General features: G+C 40.8%; 2 protein-coding genes across 4 annotated transcripts in view; one reads left to right on the top strand and one right to left on the bottom strand.

Moving 5' to 3' along the window:
* Positions 1 to 10,515, bottom strand: part of clcnk (chloride channel K) — a 19,024-nt gene extending 8,509 nt beyond the window's left edge. Inside the window, exons 1-13 of one of the 2 annotated variants that reach the window (XM_029621998.2) lie at positions 9,536 to 10,323; positions 7,950 to 8,081; positions 7,615 to 7,743; positions 6,844 to 6,983; positions 6,630 to 6,707; positions 6,467 to 6,542; positions 6,144 to 6,269; positions 5,503 to 5,587; positions 1,969 to 2,070; positions 1,716 to 1,800; positions 1,380 to 1,541; positions 532 to 601; positions 133 to 243 (exon numbers count right to left, since the gene is read on the bottom strand). In XM_029621998.2, coding sequence (XP_029477858.1) covers positions 133 to 243; positions 532 to 601; positions 1,380 to 1,541; positions 1,716 to 1,800; positions 1,969 to 2,070; positions 5,503 to 5,587; positions 6,144 to 6,269; positions 6,467 to 6,542; positions 6,630 to 6,707; positions 6,844 to 6,983; positions 7,615 to 7,743; positions 7,950 to 8,081; positions 9,536 to 9,695 — 1,456 coding nt within the window. In that variant the 5' untranslated portion in view covers positions 9,696 to 10,323. Of the gene's footprint in view, positions 1 to 132; positions 244 to 531; positions 602 to 1,379; positions 1,542 to 1,715; positions 1,801 to 1,968; positions 2,071 to 5,502; positions 5,588 to 6,143; positions 6,270 to 6,466; positions 6,543 to 6,629; positions 6,708 to 6,843; positions 6,984 to 7,614; positions 7,744 to 7,949; positions 8,082 to 9,535 lie in introns of both variants that reach the window. The other variant, XM_029621999.2, reaches the window with a different exon arrangement.
* Positions 10,516 to 12,993: 2,478 nt separating this feature from the next.
* hspb7 (heat shock protein family, member 7 (cardiovascular)) lies at positions 12,994 to 16,070 on the top strand. Of its 2 annotated transcripts, none has more exons than XM_029622003.2 (4): positions 12,994 to 13,261; positions 14,436 to 14,615; positions 15,499 to 15,632; positions 15,767 to 16,070. In XM_029622003.2, the coding sequence occupies exons 2-4, from the start codon at positions 14,450 to 14,452 to the stop codon at positions 15,944 to 15,946; spliced, it is 480 nt and encodes a 159-aa protein (XP_029477863.1). In that variant the 5' UTR covers positions 12,994 to 13,261; positions 14,436 to 14,449; the 3' UTR covers positions 15,947 to 16,070. The 2 variants fall into 2 exon arrangements, with proteins under 2 accessions (XP_029477863.1, XP_029477864.1); XM_029622004.2 differs by having other exon boundaries at positions 12,999 to 13,261; positions 14,479 to 14,615.
* The last annotated feature ends 259 nt before the right edge of the window (positions 16,071 to 16,329 follow it).

Below are 16,329 nucleotides of genomic sequence, written 5' to 3' on the forward strand. Positions count from 1 at the left end.
AAAGAGAACAAACAGAATTTCCCTTCTGAAATTATTAGTTCATCATTCTGTTTCCAGCTGCTAACCATGTAAATAAAGATACCATTGTTTATATTTATCCATTTCAAATGACATGTCTGTATACAAGTTTACCAGCCAGTGCATAGCCTCCAGGGTTGATTGGATTCCTGTCCTGGTCTAAATAGACACCATTTAGGGACACAAATGCCAATCCTTCTCCGAATAAACGTCCTATAGCAGCACCTGACCAACAGCAACAAATACAGGGACAATTGTTAACATCAAAAATGTAAATGAACACACATTACTTAGTATTGGGTGGCGATACTCATCGGCAGTTTGGTCACATGTTTGGCCACATGATTTGGTTATTCTCCCCTAGCCTAAGTGCCAGTCTGTTTGTGCTATCATAACATGGCTTTAACTATGGCTTGACAATGACATGGCTTGACAATGACAGCAATGGAGTTGTCATTAGCAAAAGAGCACAAACATATCTGGGACCAGGCTGATTTAACTCCTCTCACTTACCATAGATAAAGACAGGCATAAAGTATCCGGCTGGTAGGGGTAAGGTGCAAGCCAACACCAACATCCACAGCTCCACAACAGAAACAATGAAAGACAGTGGAAGTCAAACATTCTGCTCAAATATTCAAGAATTGCATTTAACTGTCAGAATGACTGTAATTATTGTGATATGAATAGGAATCTGTATGAGTGTGAAAATTGCCTTGAGAATCAGCTGAAATGTAACTATTTAAATGAGCTTTCCACAATTGAACCATTTAAATGAGCTTTTCCACAATTTTCTCCCCACATAAAAGCTTTTTCACACAGATGTACTGACTCACAGTCCATGTACAAAGCCAGAGTAGTGCACAACGGTCAAATTAATGTATAGTGCCAACTCCAAGGTCCGCCAGAGGGCGCAATTATGTCTTGTGTCGTTTTCTCCTATGGCGTTCCAACTTGATCTGCCCAGACGTGATACACTCGCGACAAACAGCCACATAAAACATCCTCCATTCAGGCTGCAAAGGTGCCAGTTTCCTCCTAAACTATCTTTAATTCCGAACAGCCCTAAAAAACCTGTGAAAAATATGCAGACCCTTAAGATAATGTTTTATGTGGCTGCTTGTCGAGGGGTTACACAAGTGTATAACCATCTGGGCAGATCAAGTTGGGACGCCAGAGGAGAAATGACTAAAGGAATAATTGTGCCCCCTGGCGGAGCTTGGGGCTGATATATTTGCACTTCTGCTTTCGTTAACCTCATCTCTTGTGAATTCGAGATAAAGGTTTTACAAATGTTTTCACATTATTCATATATAGATTACTCTTTCAATTCTATCCATTATTATTTTCCTCCCATGTACCTTCATGAATAGGAAGAATCCCAGAGTGAGGTATGGATTCCCTGAAGGAATCCACTCTGACCAGGGACACAAGTTTGGCTGCAAAACCACAGAGGCATTGTGGGATTGAGAGGTCCACTGCCTGCTGTCCAGGAGGGATGAGAGGAGCTGCTTAATGGTGAGCTGTGGTAGAAAAACAAAGCACCTTCCTTCAGCAGGGTTCACCGAAGAAGAAGAAGAAGAAGAAGAAGAAGAAGAAGCTGGAGCCTTCCAACTTATCCATTCAAAATAACAATCCTGCGACAATACTTTCAATGTCATGTCTTGTCAATGTTGTCTCATAAAAATCCTTCTCACCTTGGAAGCCATATATTGACCAGCAGAAAGAGGGAAAGTCACAGATGCCAGAAGGAACACCACCATAGCGGAGTATAGGGCCTTCCTAGAGAGAGAGAGACATCCAAACAGCATCTTATTATTTAATGGAATGGATCAACAGTTAGATCAACATCCAACTTATCATCATGCGGTTATATGTTTTTGTGTAATATAAAATGGCTGATTCACAGAAAAATATACAATGGAGTGTTTCTAAACACAGGTTGCTCACTCAGTCGACAAGACTTTGATTAGGATTTTGTTTGTCTTTATGAACAGCAGTATCCAACGGTGACAGAATAGGTAGACACAGCTACCTGCTCCGCACAGAAGCCTGATTGGGGAGATAAAGAAATACACAGTTAGAGCTGCAGGAGCATACAGTACCAGTCAAAAGTTTGGACACACTTACTCATTCAAGGGTTTGTCTTTATTTTTTTACTATTTTCTACATTGTAGAATAATAGTGAAGACATCAAAACTATGAAATAACACATATGGAATTATGTAGTAACCAAAATAGTGTTTATATTTTAGATTCTTCAAAGTAGCCACGCTTTGTCTTGATGACAGCTTTGCACACTGTTGGCATTCTCTCAACCAGCTTCATGAGGTAGTCACCTCAAATGCATTTCAATTAACAGGTGTGCATTGGTAAAAAATGTATTTGTGGAATTTCTTTCCTTTTTAATAAGTTTGAGCCAATCAGTTGTGTTGTGACAAGGTAGGGCTGGTACACAGAAGATGGCAAGAACATGGCAAGAACAGCTCAAATAAGCAAAGAGCAAATACAGTCCATCATTACTTTAAGACATGAAGGTGTAAGGCGTCTAGGTGTAGCAGGTAAGGCGGAGTCAGACGCAGGACACAGAGATGAGTAATTCACGTAACTTTACTCAAAACAACAAATATTCCAAGAAGGAAAATAATCAAGCTCACAAATACAGACCAACTTACAACGGAACAAACACGCACAAAACCATGGGGGAACCAGAGGGTTAAATAAGGAACATATAATTATGGGAATGGAAACCAGGTGTGTACAATGAAGACAAAACTAATGGAAAATTATAAGTTGATCAGTGGCGGCTAGAAAACCTGTGACGTCGCCTGCCGAACTCCGCCCGAACAAGGAGAGGGACCAACTTCCCGGAAGTCGTGACAGAAGGTCAGTCAATGCAGAACGTTTCTTCAGGTGCAGTTGCAAAAACCATCCAACGCTATGATGAAACTGGCTCTCATGAGGACCACCACAGGAAAGGAAAACCCAGAGTTACCTCTGCTGCAGAGGATAAGTTCATTAGAGTTACCAGCCTCAGAAATTGCAGCCCAAATAAATGCTTCACAGAGTTCAAGTAACATCGACTGTTCAGAGGCGACTGTGTGAATCAGGCCTTCATGGTGGTCGAATTGCTGAAAAAACCCCACTACTAAGTGACACCAATAATAAGAAGAGACTTGCTTGGCCCAAGAAACACGAGCAATGGGACATTAGACGGGGGAAAATCTGTCCTTTGGTCTGATGAGTCCAGATTTAAAATTTTTGGTAGACTAGGTGAACAGATGATTTCTGCATTTGTGGAATTTACCGTAAAGCATGGAGGAGGTGTGATGTGTGGGGGTGCTTTGCTAGTGACACTGTCAGTTATTTATTTAGAATTCAAGGCACATGTAGTGGCTTCTATTCCTCTTTACCATAGCCACTGCCCAAGCCTGAAGCGGGGTTGTTTGGTACGCATACAGTCCACACTCAAGGTTTCCAAACGGCCAAACATTCAATGACATCCAGGGATATGGTGCAACATTTTTTAAATTCTTCTTATATCTAACAAATAAATGATTATCCAATCAACTTAAAGCATAGAATACTTGATATGGAAAATACATATTATGACCTGTCTGTATGGTCAAAAAACTATACCGCTCCCGCGTCTAGCAAGGACTCCTTCAGGGAGGGGGGGGGGGGGCAAAAACTGAGTTACACTAACAACAAATGAATGGTGAATGCACCAATTTGTAAGTCGCTCTGGATAAGAGCGTCTGCTAAATGACTTAAATGTAAATGTAAATGTATCTCAATCAGGTAAATATAAATCATAAAGGTACGTACCTAATATTTCATCATATACATTAATATTTTATATATTTACACAAATGTACATGGAGCTCGGTATGTTCAGTCTTTTATACAAATATGTCCAAATCGGCTCAAACAGCACACTTAACCAGCATGGCTACCACAGCATTCTGCAGCAACACGCCATCCCATCTGGTTTGCACTTAGTGGGACTATCATTTGTTTTTCAACAGGATAATGACCCAACACACCTCCAGGCTGTGTAAGGGCTATTTGACCAAGAAGGAGAGTGATGGAGTGCCAGATGACCTGGCCTCCACAATCACCCGGGCCTCAACCAAATTGAGATGGTTTGGGATGAGATGGACCGCAGAGTGAAGGAAAAGCAGCCAACAACAGCTCATTACTGTACATCCCAAGTGTCATGTTTTGTAATTATGCAACTGTACCATCTCTGTTAATTTATTAATTTATTTATCAAGAACTGTTGGGAAAGCATTCCAGATTAAGCTGGTTGAGAGAATGCTAAGATTGGGCAAACCTGTCAGCAAGGCAGGGTGGCTACTTTGAAGAATCTAAAATCTAAAATCTATTTAGATTTGTTTAACACTTTTTTGGTTACTACATGATTCCATATGTGTTATTTCATAGTTTTGATATCTTCACTATTATTACACAATGTAGAAAATAGTAAAAAAAAATAAAGAAAAGCACTTGAATGAGTAGGTGTGTCCTTTGACTGGTACTGTATGCATTTATATAGCCATAGCACAGGCAGCAATGGGCAGTTGGAAGTCATTGAGAGAGGGGAAAGAGTGAAATGTAGGAGTCTACCCAGAGAAAAGGTATGGTGGAGAAAAGCTCATAGGTATGATGGTAACATATGGAAGCAAGACAAAGTTTAACATTTGCAATCTAATGAAAGCTGAACAACATCACTTACTCTGATGCAACGATTACATGAATAACAATTTTAACAATTTTGAACACTGTAGATGAACTATAAATATAGAACATGTAGGGCGGCACAGCCCCAAAGTGACTCATTAACTGTATGCGAGGTTTCCTTTGTGTTGTCTTAGGAATGCTGCATTATCTCTCCAACCCCCATTTTCCCCCATTTCTGTGATGCAGAGGTTTTGTTGTCTTTCAATCATGTAGGACTGATGAAAGTTGACTCACTTAACAAGTCAGATGCTTATAAAACGTTCTAAGCTTTCATTGTCTCCCTCTCTTTCTTTGTTCTTGACCTGTGCTGGTGAGATACACTCTCTCTCTTTCTCTCCCCACCCCATGGACTCTGGTGGCATGGCCTTTCAGACTATGACTTCTCTCTCTCACTCTCTGGTCATGCCTAGAATAATGCTTTGTAATGCTTGTTAATGCTTTGTAACTTGAGCTTTATGCCTTGTATGTGATTTCATTAATTTTACAATGATATTAAACATCTGCCTTTGATATAGACAATTCATATTCCCTTCTTGATATTCTATTCCTGTAGCTCTTTAAGAGTATTTGTTGCATATCGCTAAATCATTTTATGGAGTCAGATAATTTATTTTATGTACTTTGTCATATTAACTTTATAGTCGTATTATGGGTCTCGTGTGAGGTATACAGGATATATACGCATATCAAATATTACCCCACTATAGAAGATTCACCAACATAGTGACAAAACAGACTTACCCCAATATTGCAAAGACCAGAATCTCCAGTGGGTAGAACGGCAGGTCTTCTGAGAAGCTGGTTTGAAACAAGGCCTGAAGAGTCTCTGGAGGAGGCATAGAACACAGTCTTCTACCCTATCACTCTATACTACTGCACACAACTCTCTCTTGGCCTTTCGTAATCAAATCACTATATAATGCATCTAGATTCAGTACTAAAACAATTACATTAGGCTTTGACCCTCATAGACGGGTTAGCTGAGAACGCCACGAAAATGGTGAGCAAGCTTCAGTGGAGCAGAAGGCCGTGTGTTGTTGTGATTCTGGATGCCAGATATTGATGACAAGAAACTGCCATGTGGGGAATCGTAAGTAACTCGCTTCAGTTCGTTTTATCTTGGTCTTGATACCATGTCTTGGTTTGAGGTGTTTTGACTGATAGCACGTCTATGCTAATATGGAAAATAAATCTCTAGCTAGCTAACCAAAACCGTAACGATGTATTTGAGAAACAAAAAGTGCTCATTGTGCACAATTTTATTTGGAGATGACTAAGCAACCAATCCGCCTAAAGCTCTAAGGTGTGGTGGTAATGGAAGCCATCTTGGTCAAGGATACATTCCAAACATGTATTATATGTAATTCTATTGGTTACCTCACCTTGCTCGCCGCTCCACATGGAGAGCAGATGGAAGGTGAGCGCTCCGCAGGCCGCCGCAAAGAAGCATGGGCAGTAATCTTTTAGGGCGAAGTGAGAGCTCATCACCTCCACACTAAACAACACACCTAGGAGAGAGGAGGGAGAGAGATACAGGGGAGAGGGTGTGGGGGAGACGGGACAGAAAAAGAAGGAGGACGAGAGAGAGGGGAAAGCGCGATGGAGAGAGAGACAGATGAAGTGAGGAGATACATTTAAATAAAAGATACTGGAATTCTAATACTCTATTCTAGATACTGTATGGTGATGTGGCTTCTATACACACCACTGATAGGGGCCCCGAAGCAGCTGGCTACTCCAACAGCAGCAGCCACGACCAGCATCGCTCCTTCAGTTCTCTCCTATAGAAAAAAACATGGAGAAGAGGACATGAGTACACAACATATTGCCCCTTTGTGGATTTTTTTTCTTCTGTAACACAGTATTACCTCCTTCTCACCACGGAGAACAATGCAGAGTTGGTTCAGATAGGCTCCCACCATGGTGGAGAGATGCACAAATGGACCCTTTAAGTTGGAACGGGGAAATAAACATAGAAAAACCCAGGAAATTAATAGATCGGGAAAAAACATGATTTGTGTCTGTGTGCATGAGAGGAGAGCGAGAGAGAGAGAGAGAAAGTAAAACATAAGAGTATCATACCACTTTTCCCAGGAAGACAGTGCTGCCGGCTGCCAGTGTGCAGATGAGACCCACGTATTTGGCAAATAGGTTGGTGAGGGACAGGTAATGTGGCATGTCCACACCAGACAGTATGGTCCTCACCTCTGGAACCCCAGAACCTGAAGGCGGAAAGCCAAAGACAGGAGCCAACCAGGGGCTTAGACCTCAGTGGACCTGTGTGGTATCATTTTTTCCAACCAACTATTTTTTACTCATTATTCTTTTAAAGCCTGTTGCACAATGATATTTCACAGTTTTCTACATGTGTTAGGACATGGTAGCAAAAAGTTCTACCAAACAAATGATGACAGTCAAATTCTCAAGTGTTATAGTTCTAAGCAGTCCTCATGTAGCCTATAGGAGATGACCAATAGCTTGTCAATCCCTTGCACTGAATGTAGAAACAGAGAAATACTGACTAGGACAATGCCAGTAATTATTTCAGGGTAGATTCATCAATTCAATGACGTTTGACTTTTTCTGCCTGCCAGACGTATTGTTTCATAGGTTCATTGAATAGATAGTGTTTGACTCTTCTGTTTTCCACTAATTATTTCATAGAAGGTTAATTGATAAGATCATGTTAGACTTTTTCTGTTGGCTCCATAGCTCTAAATGCCATTCAGTGGATTTGGAAAATACCCTAATTATTTTAGTTTCCTGTCAGTTAACGTTTATGTAACTTGGATAAAAACACCATGTTTGTACTTTGTTACATTGTCAGGGCGGGACAAATTATTAAACTCCTACCTGCTGAGAATGGACAGATGCTTTGAGAGAAAGATGTGGATAGAGCAGAGAGTGAGACTGGGTACAGGGTCCAGCACAGGAACTGCAGTAGACAGTGGCCCTCCAACTGACTATACAACCACTGGTGAGCTACAATATGAGAGAGAGAGAGAGAGAGAGAGAGAGAGAAAGAGAGAGAGAGAGAAAGAGAGATGTGGAGAGAGAGAGATGTGGAGAGAGAGAGTGAGTGAGAGAGAGAGAGAGAGAGAGAGAGAGAGAGAGAGAGAGAGAGACATCACTCACCCAGCTACATACTCTATACTGAATGTTTGTGCATATGTGTGTGTGTTTCTAACCTCGAAGCAGCTTTGCCACACTCAGGTCCATGAGAAAACTAAGGAAGGCGGTCAGAATCCCGAGAGCAGCGAAACAGTACCACTCCATACCCATCAGGGAACCCATGACACATCTGACCCTCACAAGAAAGTCTAGACAAAGAGCAACATGTGTTAACTTAGCAGACTTACCACAGACTAAATGGTAATAGAACACACTGACAATACATGAAATAAGAGCAGATTACCCTTGAAGTAGGCACTTACAATATTTCTTAATCCCGTACAAGCATTTTTTGGAACAATATCGATTTTCAAATCTGAGCCCACAAGACATAGAACTCTGTGGTCTTTTGCAAAACAGTAAATGTGTTTCAAAATATACTTGCCTCAACACATAAATACATCATAAATAATCAAAACGGTATTATACTGTCAAAACTGCAAATACATTCAACAAAAGAACACAGTTGCCTGCAAAAAGATTAATGCAACCATACTTACAGCATCTCCAGAGTCCAAGCAGACAAACCAGAAAGTTAGTTTGTTTAAAAAAATCCCAGTAGATCAATAAAAACAGTTTGCAGTCAGTAAATCAACATGATCAAAATTGGAAGTACAACTATCCAAAGCTGCAGAATTATGGACAATTACTCTAATTTTATGCGTATTTCACCAAACAATTTCATACACATCAAATCAAATATTATTACTTATAAAAAAATATACAAAAAAGAAGCACATTGTGTGCAGGATTTATTCATCGGTATCATAACATTCAAATGTCATGTATTCAATACAAAGGCTGGTTTGCTAAAATAGTTTTGTAGACTTTCCATTGACGCACAGAAACACAATCCACAAAAGGAATAAGGACAGGTGAATACAATGGAGGAACGCAACCGATATGAATTTATAGGCCTCAGCAAAGCAAATCTCTTTAATGGAAGGTGACAATGTTTGGAGATGATGACTTAGGAGTAGGTCAAGTTACTTAGGAGTAACCAACTTTCTCTGCATCTCTGCATGTCCACAATATTGTGAGGAATCATAAAAATAAGACAGTCCCTATTGCCTAGATCTTTCCCTATATTGTACATTGTATGACACTACTCAAATGGGGTGATTTAGAATTTATTAAAGTAGTATTTACTGATTGTCGGAAACAGTGAACACATTTACACACATTTCTCTTCTGATGAAAACAATGCGTTAATATTCTGTGAACTAAACACTTAACAGTGAATTTTGTATTCACTGATGACATTTGTATTTTGCAAAAGGTGAGCTTTTGGGGTGGCAGGTAGCCCAGTGGTTAGAGCATTGGGCCAGTAACCAAAAGGTTGCTGGATCAAATCCCCTGGCTGTCCAGCTAAAAATCTGTTGTTCTGCCCCTGCCTAGTTAAATAAAGGTTAAAAAAACGTGAGATATGCAAAGCAGATACAAAAACAAGAAAATTATTTGATCTTTGCTGTTCTGCTATAGATACATTTCAATAGAGATCCAAACATTGCTTGTACGCAATTGAGAAAAACTGTAACATTATATAGATGGGTTTAGCATTGATCGGTGGTAAAAAAAGATGTAATAATCCATTTTGCCTGACCTTTTACCCAGGAGCGGGACCGTTTCCATGGTTTCCACGGCTGCTCATCGGTGAGGAGTCTTTGTCCCTCTATGAATTTGTCCCTTTGATTTTGTAGCTCTACGTCCGTTTTGTCTCCTTCATTGACTTTTGCTGAGTCAATATGTTGGACGCAGTCCATTTGCTTGAAGCTGTTTGTGGAGTTGTTCAAGTTCCACAAAGGTGTTCTGAATTTTCTATTTTATATAGTTGCTTGGGTATTTCAATGGTTAAACTGTGTAACTATCATTTTATCATGTAATTTAATTTTAAACACCTGAACATTTCTGTACTAATATATATTTGAAAGAAAATGCATTTATCTAATTCACAAGTGTTCTGTGAACTAAAAGAATAACCAAAATCAAGTATGTCACATCAATTGAATAAAAATACAGAGGACTTGCCTTCAAGATGCCTGTGTGGTATTGGTGTGTTCTATTCACAAATTAGACCACTTCTAATGAATTACCATACTGGTCATGGGTGGAAGGCCCCATTTGGAATATATTAACAATTTGAAAGAACTCAATGGGCTCGTCCCAAATGGCACCCTATTCCCTTTATAGTGCACTACTTTGAGCAGGGCCCATAAGTGCTCTTATCAAAAGTCCTACACTATATAGGGAATAGGGTGCCATTAGGTATGCCGCCAATGTGAGGAATGCCCTTCACCTGCCATTGCTGCAGGGTGTGTATTCCTGAGTTTTTATTTGCAACTTTTGTACTTGATTAACTTCAGTTTCATATGCTTTTATTATTCTAAAAGATTGTTGAAAACAGAACTAGCCTCACAGCGCTAACTAAATGTAAAAAATGGTTTATATGTTCTATCTCAATGTGTCTCAGTGTGTGAAAGAGACCAATATGGCCAATGGATATTATGTATTTGGAAAAAGTCTTATTTGCAACATCTAATATGGGTAACATTTCTTATGAAATATAATGCATTCTGTCATCTCACAGTATGACTTGCATTTGTAACAGCCCACAGTCCTTATCAAACCTTATCACATCCAATATGACCCTCACTTTACCACTGGTGAGAATGTGAGTAGCAGAGCAAGGAAGTTATATGGGAGAAAGTTGGAGTCTGGAGAGAGGTGATAGAAACAGAACACCTTAGTTGACCTTCTGTATGTGTCTTGTTTGTACATATAAAAGACTGCTGCTTTAAAGCTCCTCAGATGTCACAAGTCACCTTCAACATGAAAGAATGTGCATGGGAAATATAGGAGCCTTCGTGTAAAGGTTTGGTTTCTGGTCACCTGCTTTGAAATTGTTACTGGAATTTATTCAAGCAACCTGCCAATGTCTCTTTCTCCTTTCTCTCTCTCACCTCTGCTCAAGGTGACCCCCCCCCCCCCCCCCCCCCCCAAGGTGACACACACAATGTTTCTCTTCCTATTTCCCATAAGCCCCCTTCAGTCACCCTTTCCCCCTTCATTCACTTTTTTCAATGAACACTCAGCAGTCAGTGTTATTTTACAGCTACCGGTACGTATGTGAATGACACCCCATTCTGATTTCTCAACAACTCTATACTGGTCTCCATGGAAACACCACAATGAAGTGAACATGAAAACTGATATTACAAGTTAGTAACTTTCCTACATTTTTGTTTTTAAATAATTAATGAAGGTTTTTAAGGCTGATTCCCTGACCTGTCAATGTTTTTAATGAGCTGTTTTATGATTTTGTTATACTCTTGTGAATTCTATGTTTTTTTACTAGATTACCTGTAGTTTTTCATGTTGTCTGTCTGTAATTGTGTAATGACTTGTGTTAAATCCACATCAATCAGTGTAGATGAAGGGGAGGAGACAGGTTAAAGAAGGATTTTTAAGCCTTGAGACAATTGAGACATGGATGTGTATGTGTACAATTCAGAGGGTGAATGGGCAAGACAAAATATTTAAGTGCCTTTGAACGGGGTATGGTAGTAGGTGCCAGGCGCATCGGGTTGAGTGTGTCAAAAACTGCAATGCTGCTGGGTTTTTCACCCTCAACAGTTTCCTGTGTGTATCAAGAACTTGACACAACTGTGGGAAGCAGTGGAATCAACATGGGCCAGCATCCCTGTGGTGACTTGTGAGCCACTCAGACCTCACAAGTCACTTTCAATATGAAATAATGTGCATGAGAAATAGGGGAGCCTTTGTGTAAAGGTTTGGTTTTTGGTAGTCCGCTTTGAAATTGTGACTGGAATTAATTCAGGCTCCCAGACAATTTTTTCCCTAACCCACCTCCACTCAAGGTGAAGGTAATTATTGGTCTGATGCATATGCAACCACACACACACACACAAGTTAATTTGTATCTTCCTCTTTCCCTTAAAGAGCAACTGCCCCTAAAAAACAACTTCTCATTCAGAAAACAGCCTACAACGTGTAAATAAGAAAAGTCAGTCTCATCCAAAACAGTTTTTTGAAGGTTTGTTTAAATGAAGGTTGGGTTTGTTTAAATCCTGCCCACATGCCCACAGCTGGCAGAACACAAGTAATCATCCATTCAAAGTGCAGCTGCATGTGATCCAATCATAATGCCATGGTACATTTCTTAATTAACCAAATCTAAAAGGAGGCCAAATCAGGAAGTGTAGTTGCACTTTAAGCCACCTTCAGTATTATTTTACAGCTACGTATTTGAATGACACCCTATTCTGATTTCTCAACTCCGTACTGGTTTCCATGGAAACAACACAATGAAGTGAATGTGAAAATTGATATTACAAGTTTGTAACTTCCATAGAAAATCATCTTGGTTGGAACTCTAGTGCTCTAATCTGTTTCCGGGACCAGTGGCAGTCAGTCAGTCAGACACACAGTGGGAGAGTGAGAATGGGAGCGTTATATAATACATGGCAGCTGAGACAAACACAACCACATGCCCAAAAATAGGAATGATATTAGTGTGTGTGTGTGTGTGTGTATATGTGTGTGTTAGAATGTCTATGGGTCTATCTGCTGTGCACATTTCCCACTATCCAAAACACATGCCTTGTGCTGGTCATAGCTAATGGCGTCAGTGACCTCTCCAGAAGTGACTCAATGTCACTGATGAGACACATGAGTTACTAGGCTGTGTGTATAAGGTTCACTTTTAATGTGCGTTCCCTCTCTTAATGCCTCAGAACAGCACATGCTGAGAACGATAACACTCCCTCCCTCCCTTTCGCTCTCTCCCCCCCTGTCTATCTTCCTCCCTGTCTCTCTCTCTCCCTGTCTATCTTCCTCCCTGTCGCTCTCTCTTTTTCTCTCAATCACTCATTCTCTGGCAAACTGCTCTTTCTGTCTCTCTTGTTAGTTTCTCTTTCCAAATATCTTCCTCTCCAGCACCCTTCATCTTTTTCCCTGTTTCCCCCCACTCCCCTCTCCCTTTCTTATCTCTCTGTCTCTCCAAATCACTAATCTGTCTATAATAGAAGCCCACTCAGACAGGTCTCTTGACTGGAGACATGGTCAGTCTCTGTGGGGAGGTGGTGAGTTGCTGAGCCGGATTTAGACGATTAGTAGTGGACTTAGCATTTACACTGATAGGATGGAATATGATGTGTCACAGTGCAGTAAATTGTATAATTGGAATCACTTCTACGTGACCTTAAAGGACAGAGCCAGAGACCATACAGAGCTGAACTTTTATTGCCCTTGATTCATCCATTATTTTGGGCTTCCCCTCGTGGATTAAGGAGCAGTGAAGCTGAGAAAAGTAAGTCAATTAGTTAATTAATTGCAGACTGTTATTTACAACCATTTCAGTGGACAATGTTGATTTTTCGGGCAAAGGATCATCAACATTGACGAGTGGCTCAAAGAGACTCAAAATGTTCCATTGATGTCCTGAAATCCCTACAGATATTAATAGCTACTGTGCCCTCCCAAACAATGTCACCTAATCCCTGGTGCAATCATCAGTCCTCCACCAAAGGCTTTGTTTTCAGGCGCATTCTTTCCACCTTGCCTCTTCTCTGAAGTAAAACGAAAACAACCCATTGAAATGGGTAGATGAACAGTGTAGCCTACATACTAAGAACAAAGGACAGGAATACAAAGGTTAGCTGCACTTTATTAATTAATTAGAAACAGCATATTTAGAAACTGATACACAGTAGTTACTTAATTTAGATATGAACCCCAAGTACTAATTGGTTCAGTTACCACTAGTTTTGTAATAGTAATTACTTGAAATAAGTATAATAACACCAATTGTAACCAATATGTGGGTGAATAGCAGGCAGCAGAAGTTTTATGGCCAAGAGTACATGTTATGTAACCACTGATCCACAATATGATCAAATGTCATGACAAGAAAGGGAAAGTGATGCTTACAGAGAAAAGAAACAGATAGAGAGAGAGTAGAGGAAAGAAGTAGATAACTATTTGGGGTATTGAGTGTCTGGAATGCCAACTGTTGACTCATCCCCTTCTCTTGCCTTCCTCTCACCGTCTCTCTCTCTCTTTGTCAGAGCCTCTCTCTCTCTTAACCTCAAGCCCTCATCGCCCATAACTTTTCCGACCCCAGACCCTCTCTCTCTCTCCCTCACATGATAAATATAGCTCACTGTTATCCTTCAGAAACGCACACGTGACCCCCACCACACACACAAAAAAAAAACATAGCTTGGATCCAAATATATATAAGAGCCTGTATGTGTGACTGACTGGCTATGCTCGTGCACACACTTAACCGACACACTTATCCAAAAGATAGACACAGACACACATTTTTAAACAGTGGGAAAGTAAAGATAGCATTTTACGAACTACCCGAAGATCTGCCCACTTTCCCTCTGATGTAAACTGAGTGGACTGGTCCAAGACTGAACAACAAGGATATCTTCCCTTTCTCTCTTTAAAAAGCGGATCCTTTTCCCACCTCTCAGGCAGATAGCCATCAATGAGTGTGACCAACTCCTCTGCCTACAGATCGGAACGCAGCTTCCAGCAGACCTCTTCCTCCTCCTCATCCTCCAACAACCCATACATGGAGAAGAGCAGGGGGCTCTTTGCAGAGGACTTTGGCTCTTTCATGCGTCCTGGAACGGATGCCTTGGGATTTCCCAGTGAGTTGATTTTACATGAATTCCCGATTTTGGACCAGCATAACATATATATAGCTATACATGATATATTAGGTTGTAATATTCTACTTATTCCATACATATAGTATCAAATGCCATTGCTGAATGAATTTGTCTGTGGATAATTAATTCATGATGTATTAGATGTGTCTCTGTGCCACACACACATGTATTCATGTGTGTAGATTGCCTGCTGAACTCTCTGTAAGGCTCTGCGCGCAAGTGCTTCCATGTGTTTGACCCAACAGCTTCTCAACAGGACATCACAGGGCAAATGGGAGGGTTGTTTGGTGGGTATTAGCAGTAGGGCAAAGCAGGGTATTTTGGTGCTGTGACTGGTATGCCCGTGCCTCCGGAAAAAGGAGGAGGTGGCTGCCGATGGAGGGAAGACAGGGCTGGATGGGAGGGGGGATGTTGGACACACTGCCAGCGCCGTGACCTCACACACAGAGAATGACTGGGATGAGGCGTAGGAGAGGACGGGCCAGACTGTTGCATATCAACTAGCATACACACACACTGTCAAACTGGCCATCGTGTAGCCAAAGCAGACAAGTAAGAGGCACCCAGGCAGCTCACACAGCGGAATGCTCATTTCCAATTTGGGGACACACGTTAACTAATTTACATTCTAACACAACACTTTTTAAAAATAATTAATGCATAGACAGTAAACAGGCCAAACCTTTGGACTGTGTGTGAATTTATTTTACATATGAATGTTAAGGTGCATCTAAGGTTAATTAAGTAAGAATGATCATCTTAGTTATTATATAAGGATAAGAGTGATTGGGCTGCACTCAACCAGTCAAGAATGGATAGCTCTCAGTAAGCACATGACCATATGTCTTGGTTGTGTTTCCAGGTCGGACAGGGACAGCAGGGAAGATCAAGACAATGGGAGACAGCTACCAGTTCACAGTGGATGTCCAAGACTTCTCTCCAGAGGACGTCATTGTCACCACCTCCAACAACCAGATCGAAGTACATGCAGAAAAGGTGGGCATATCTCTTTTTAGTAACAATTAAATTCTCTGTGATTTTGAGAATTTTGTTTCTAAAATATTTGAGAAATATTTGAGATATGAAAAAATATCTTGGTCATTTTCTCATGTCTATCTTCACTTCAACAGTTGGCAGCAGATGGCACAGTGATGAACACTTTCACCCACAAGTGCCAGCTACCTGAGGATGTGGACCCCACCTCTGTGACATCATCATTGGGCACAGAGGGAACGCTAACAGTCAAGGCCCGTAGAAACCCATCCAAGCATGAGCTCACACAGACCTTCCGCACTGAGATCAAGATCTAAGAAGACAGACAGGACTCTCCCATGAGCCATTACCCCTGTTCCCTCACTGCCTGTATTTTGTAATGCTATATTCTGTTTTTCTCATTTAATGTCTTTATCATTATATGTTCATTCTGCCCTTTAAGCTGGAACGTTTTTTTCTTCTGCCATACCACCTCCTCAAAATACCACATCCTCCAATAGCTGCCTTGGATTGACAACAGTTAGCCTAATTTGTTCTTGTGTTTTCCCAGTTATCACACATCACCTCCACACATACACACATCACCTCCACACATACACACATCACCTCCACACATACACACATCACCTCCACACATACACACATCACCTCCACACACACACACCACCTCCACACATACACACATCACCTCCACACACAC

This window comes from Oncorhynchus nerka, linkage group LG20 (genome assembly GCF_034236695.1).
Source record: "Oncorhynchus nerka isolate Pitt River linkage group LG20, Oner_Uvic_2.0, whole genome shotgun sequence".
Lineage (NCBI taxonomy): Eukaryota > Metazoa > Chordata > Actinopteri > Salmoniformes > Salmonidae > Oncorhynchus > Oncorhynchus nerka.

Bases quoted from the DNA above. Each gene is read 5' to 3' on its own strand.
- hspb7 (XM_029622003.2), top strand. From the start codon at position 14,450: ATGAGTGTGACCAACTCCTCTGCCTACAGATCGGAACGCAGCTTCCAG. The intron at 14,616-15,498 runs GTGAGTTGATTT...TTGTGTTTCCAG, and splicing joins GGATGCCTTGGGATTTCCCA to GTCGGACAGGGACAGCAGGG. The intron at 15,633-15,766 runs GTGGGCATATCT...TCACTTCAACAG, and splicing joins TCGAAGTACATGCAGAAAAG to TTGGCAGCAGATGGCACAGT.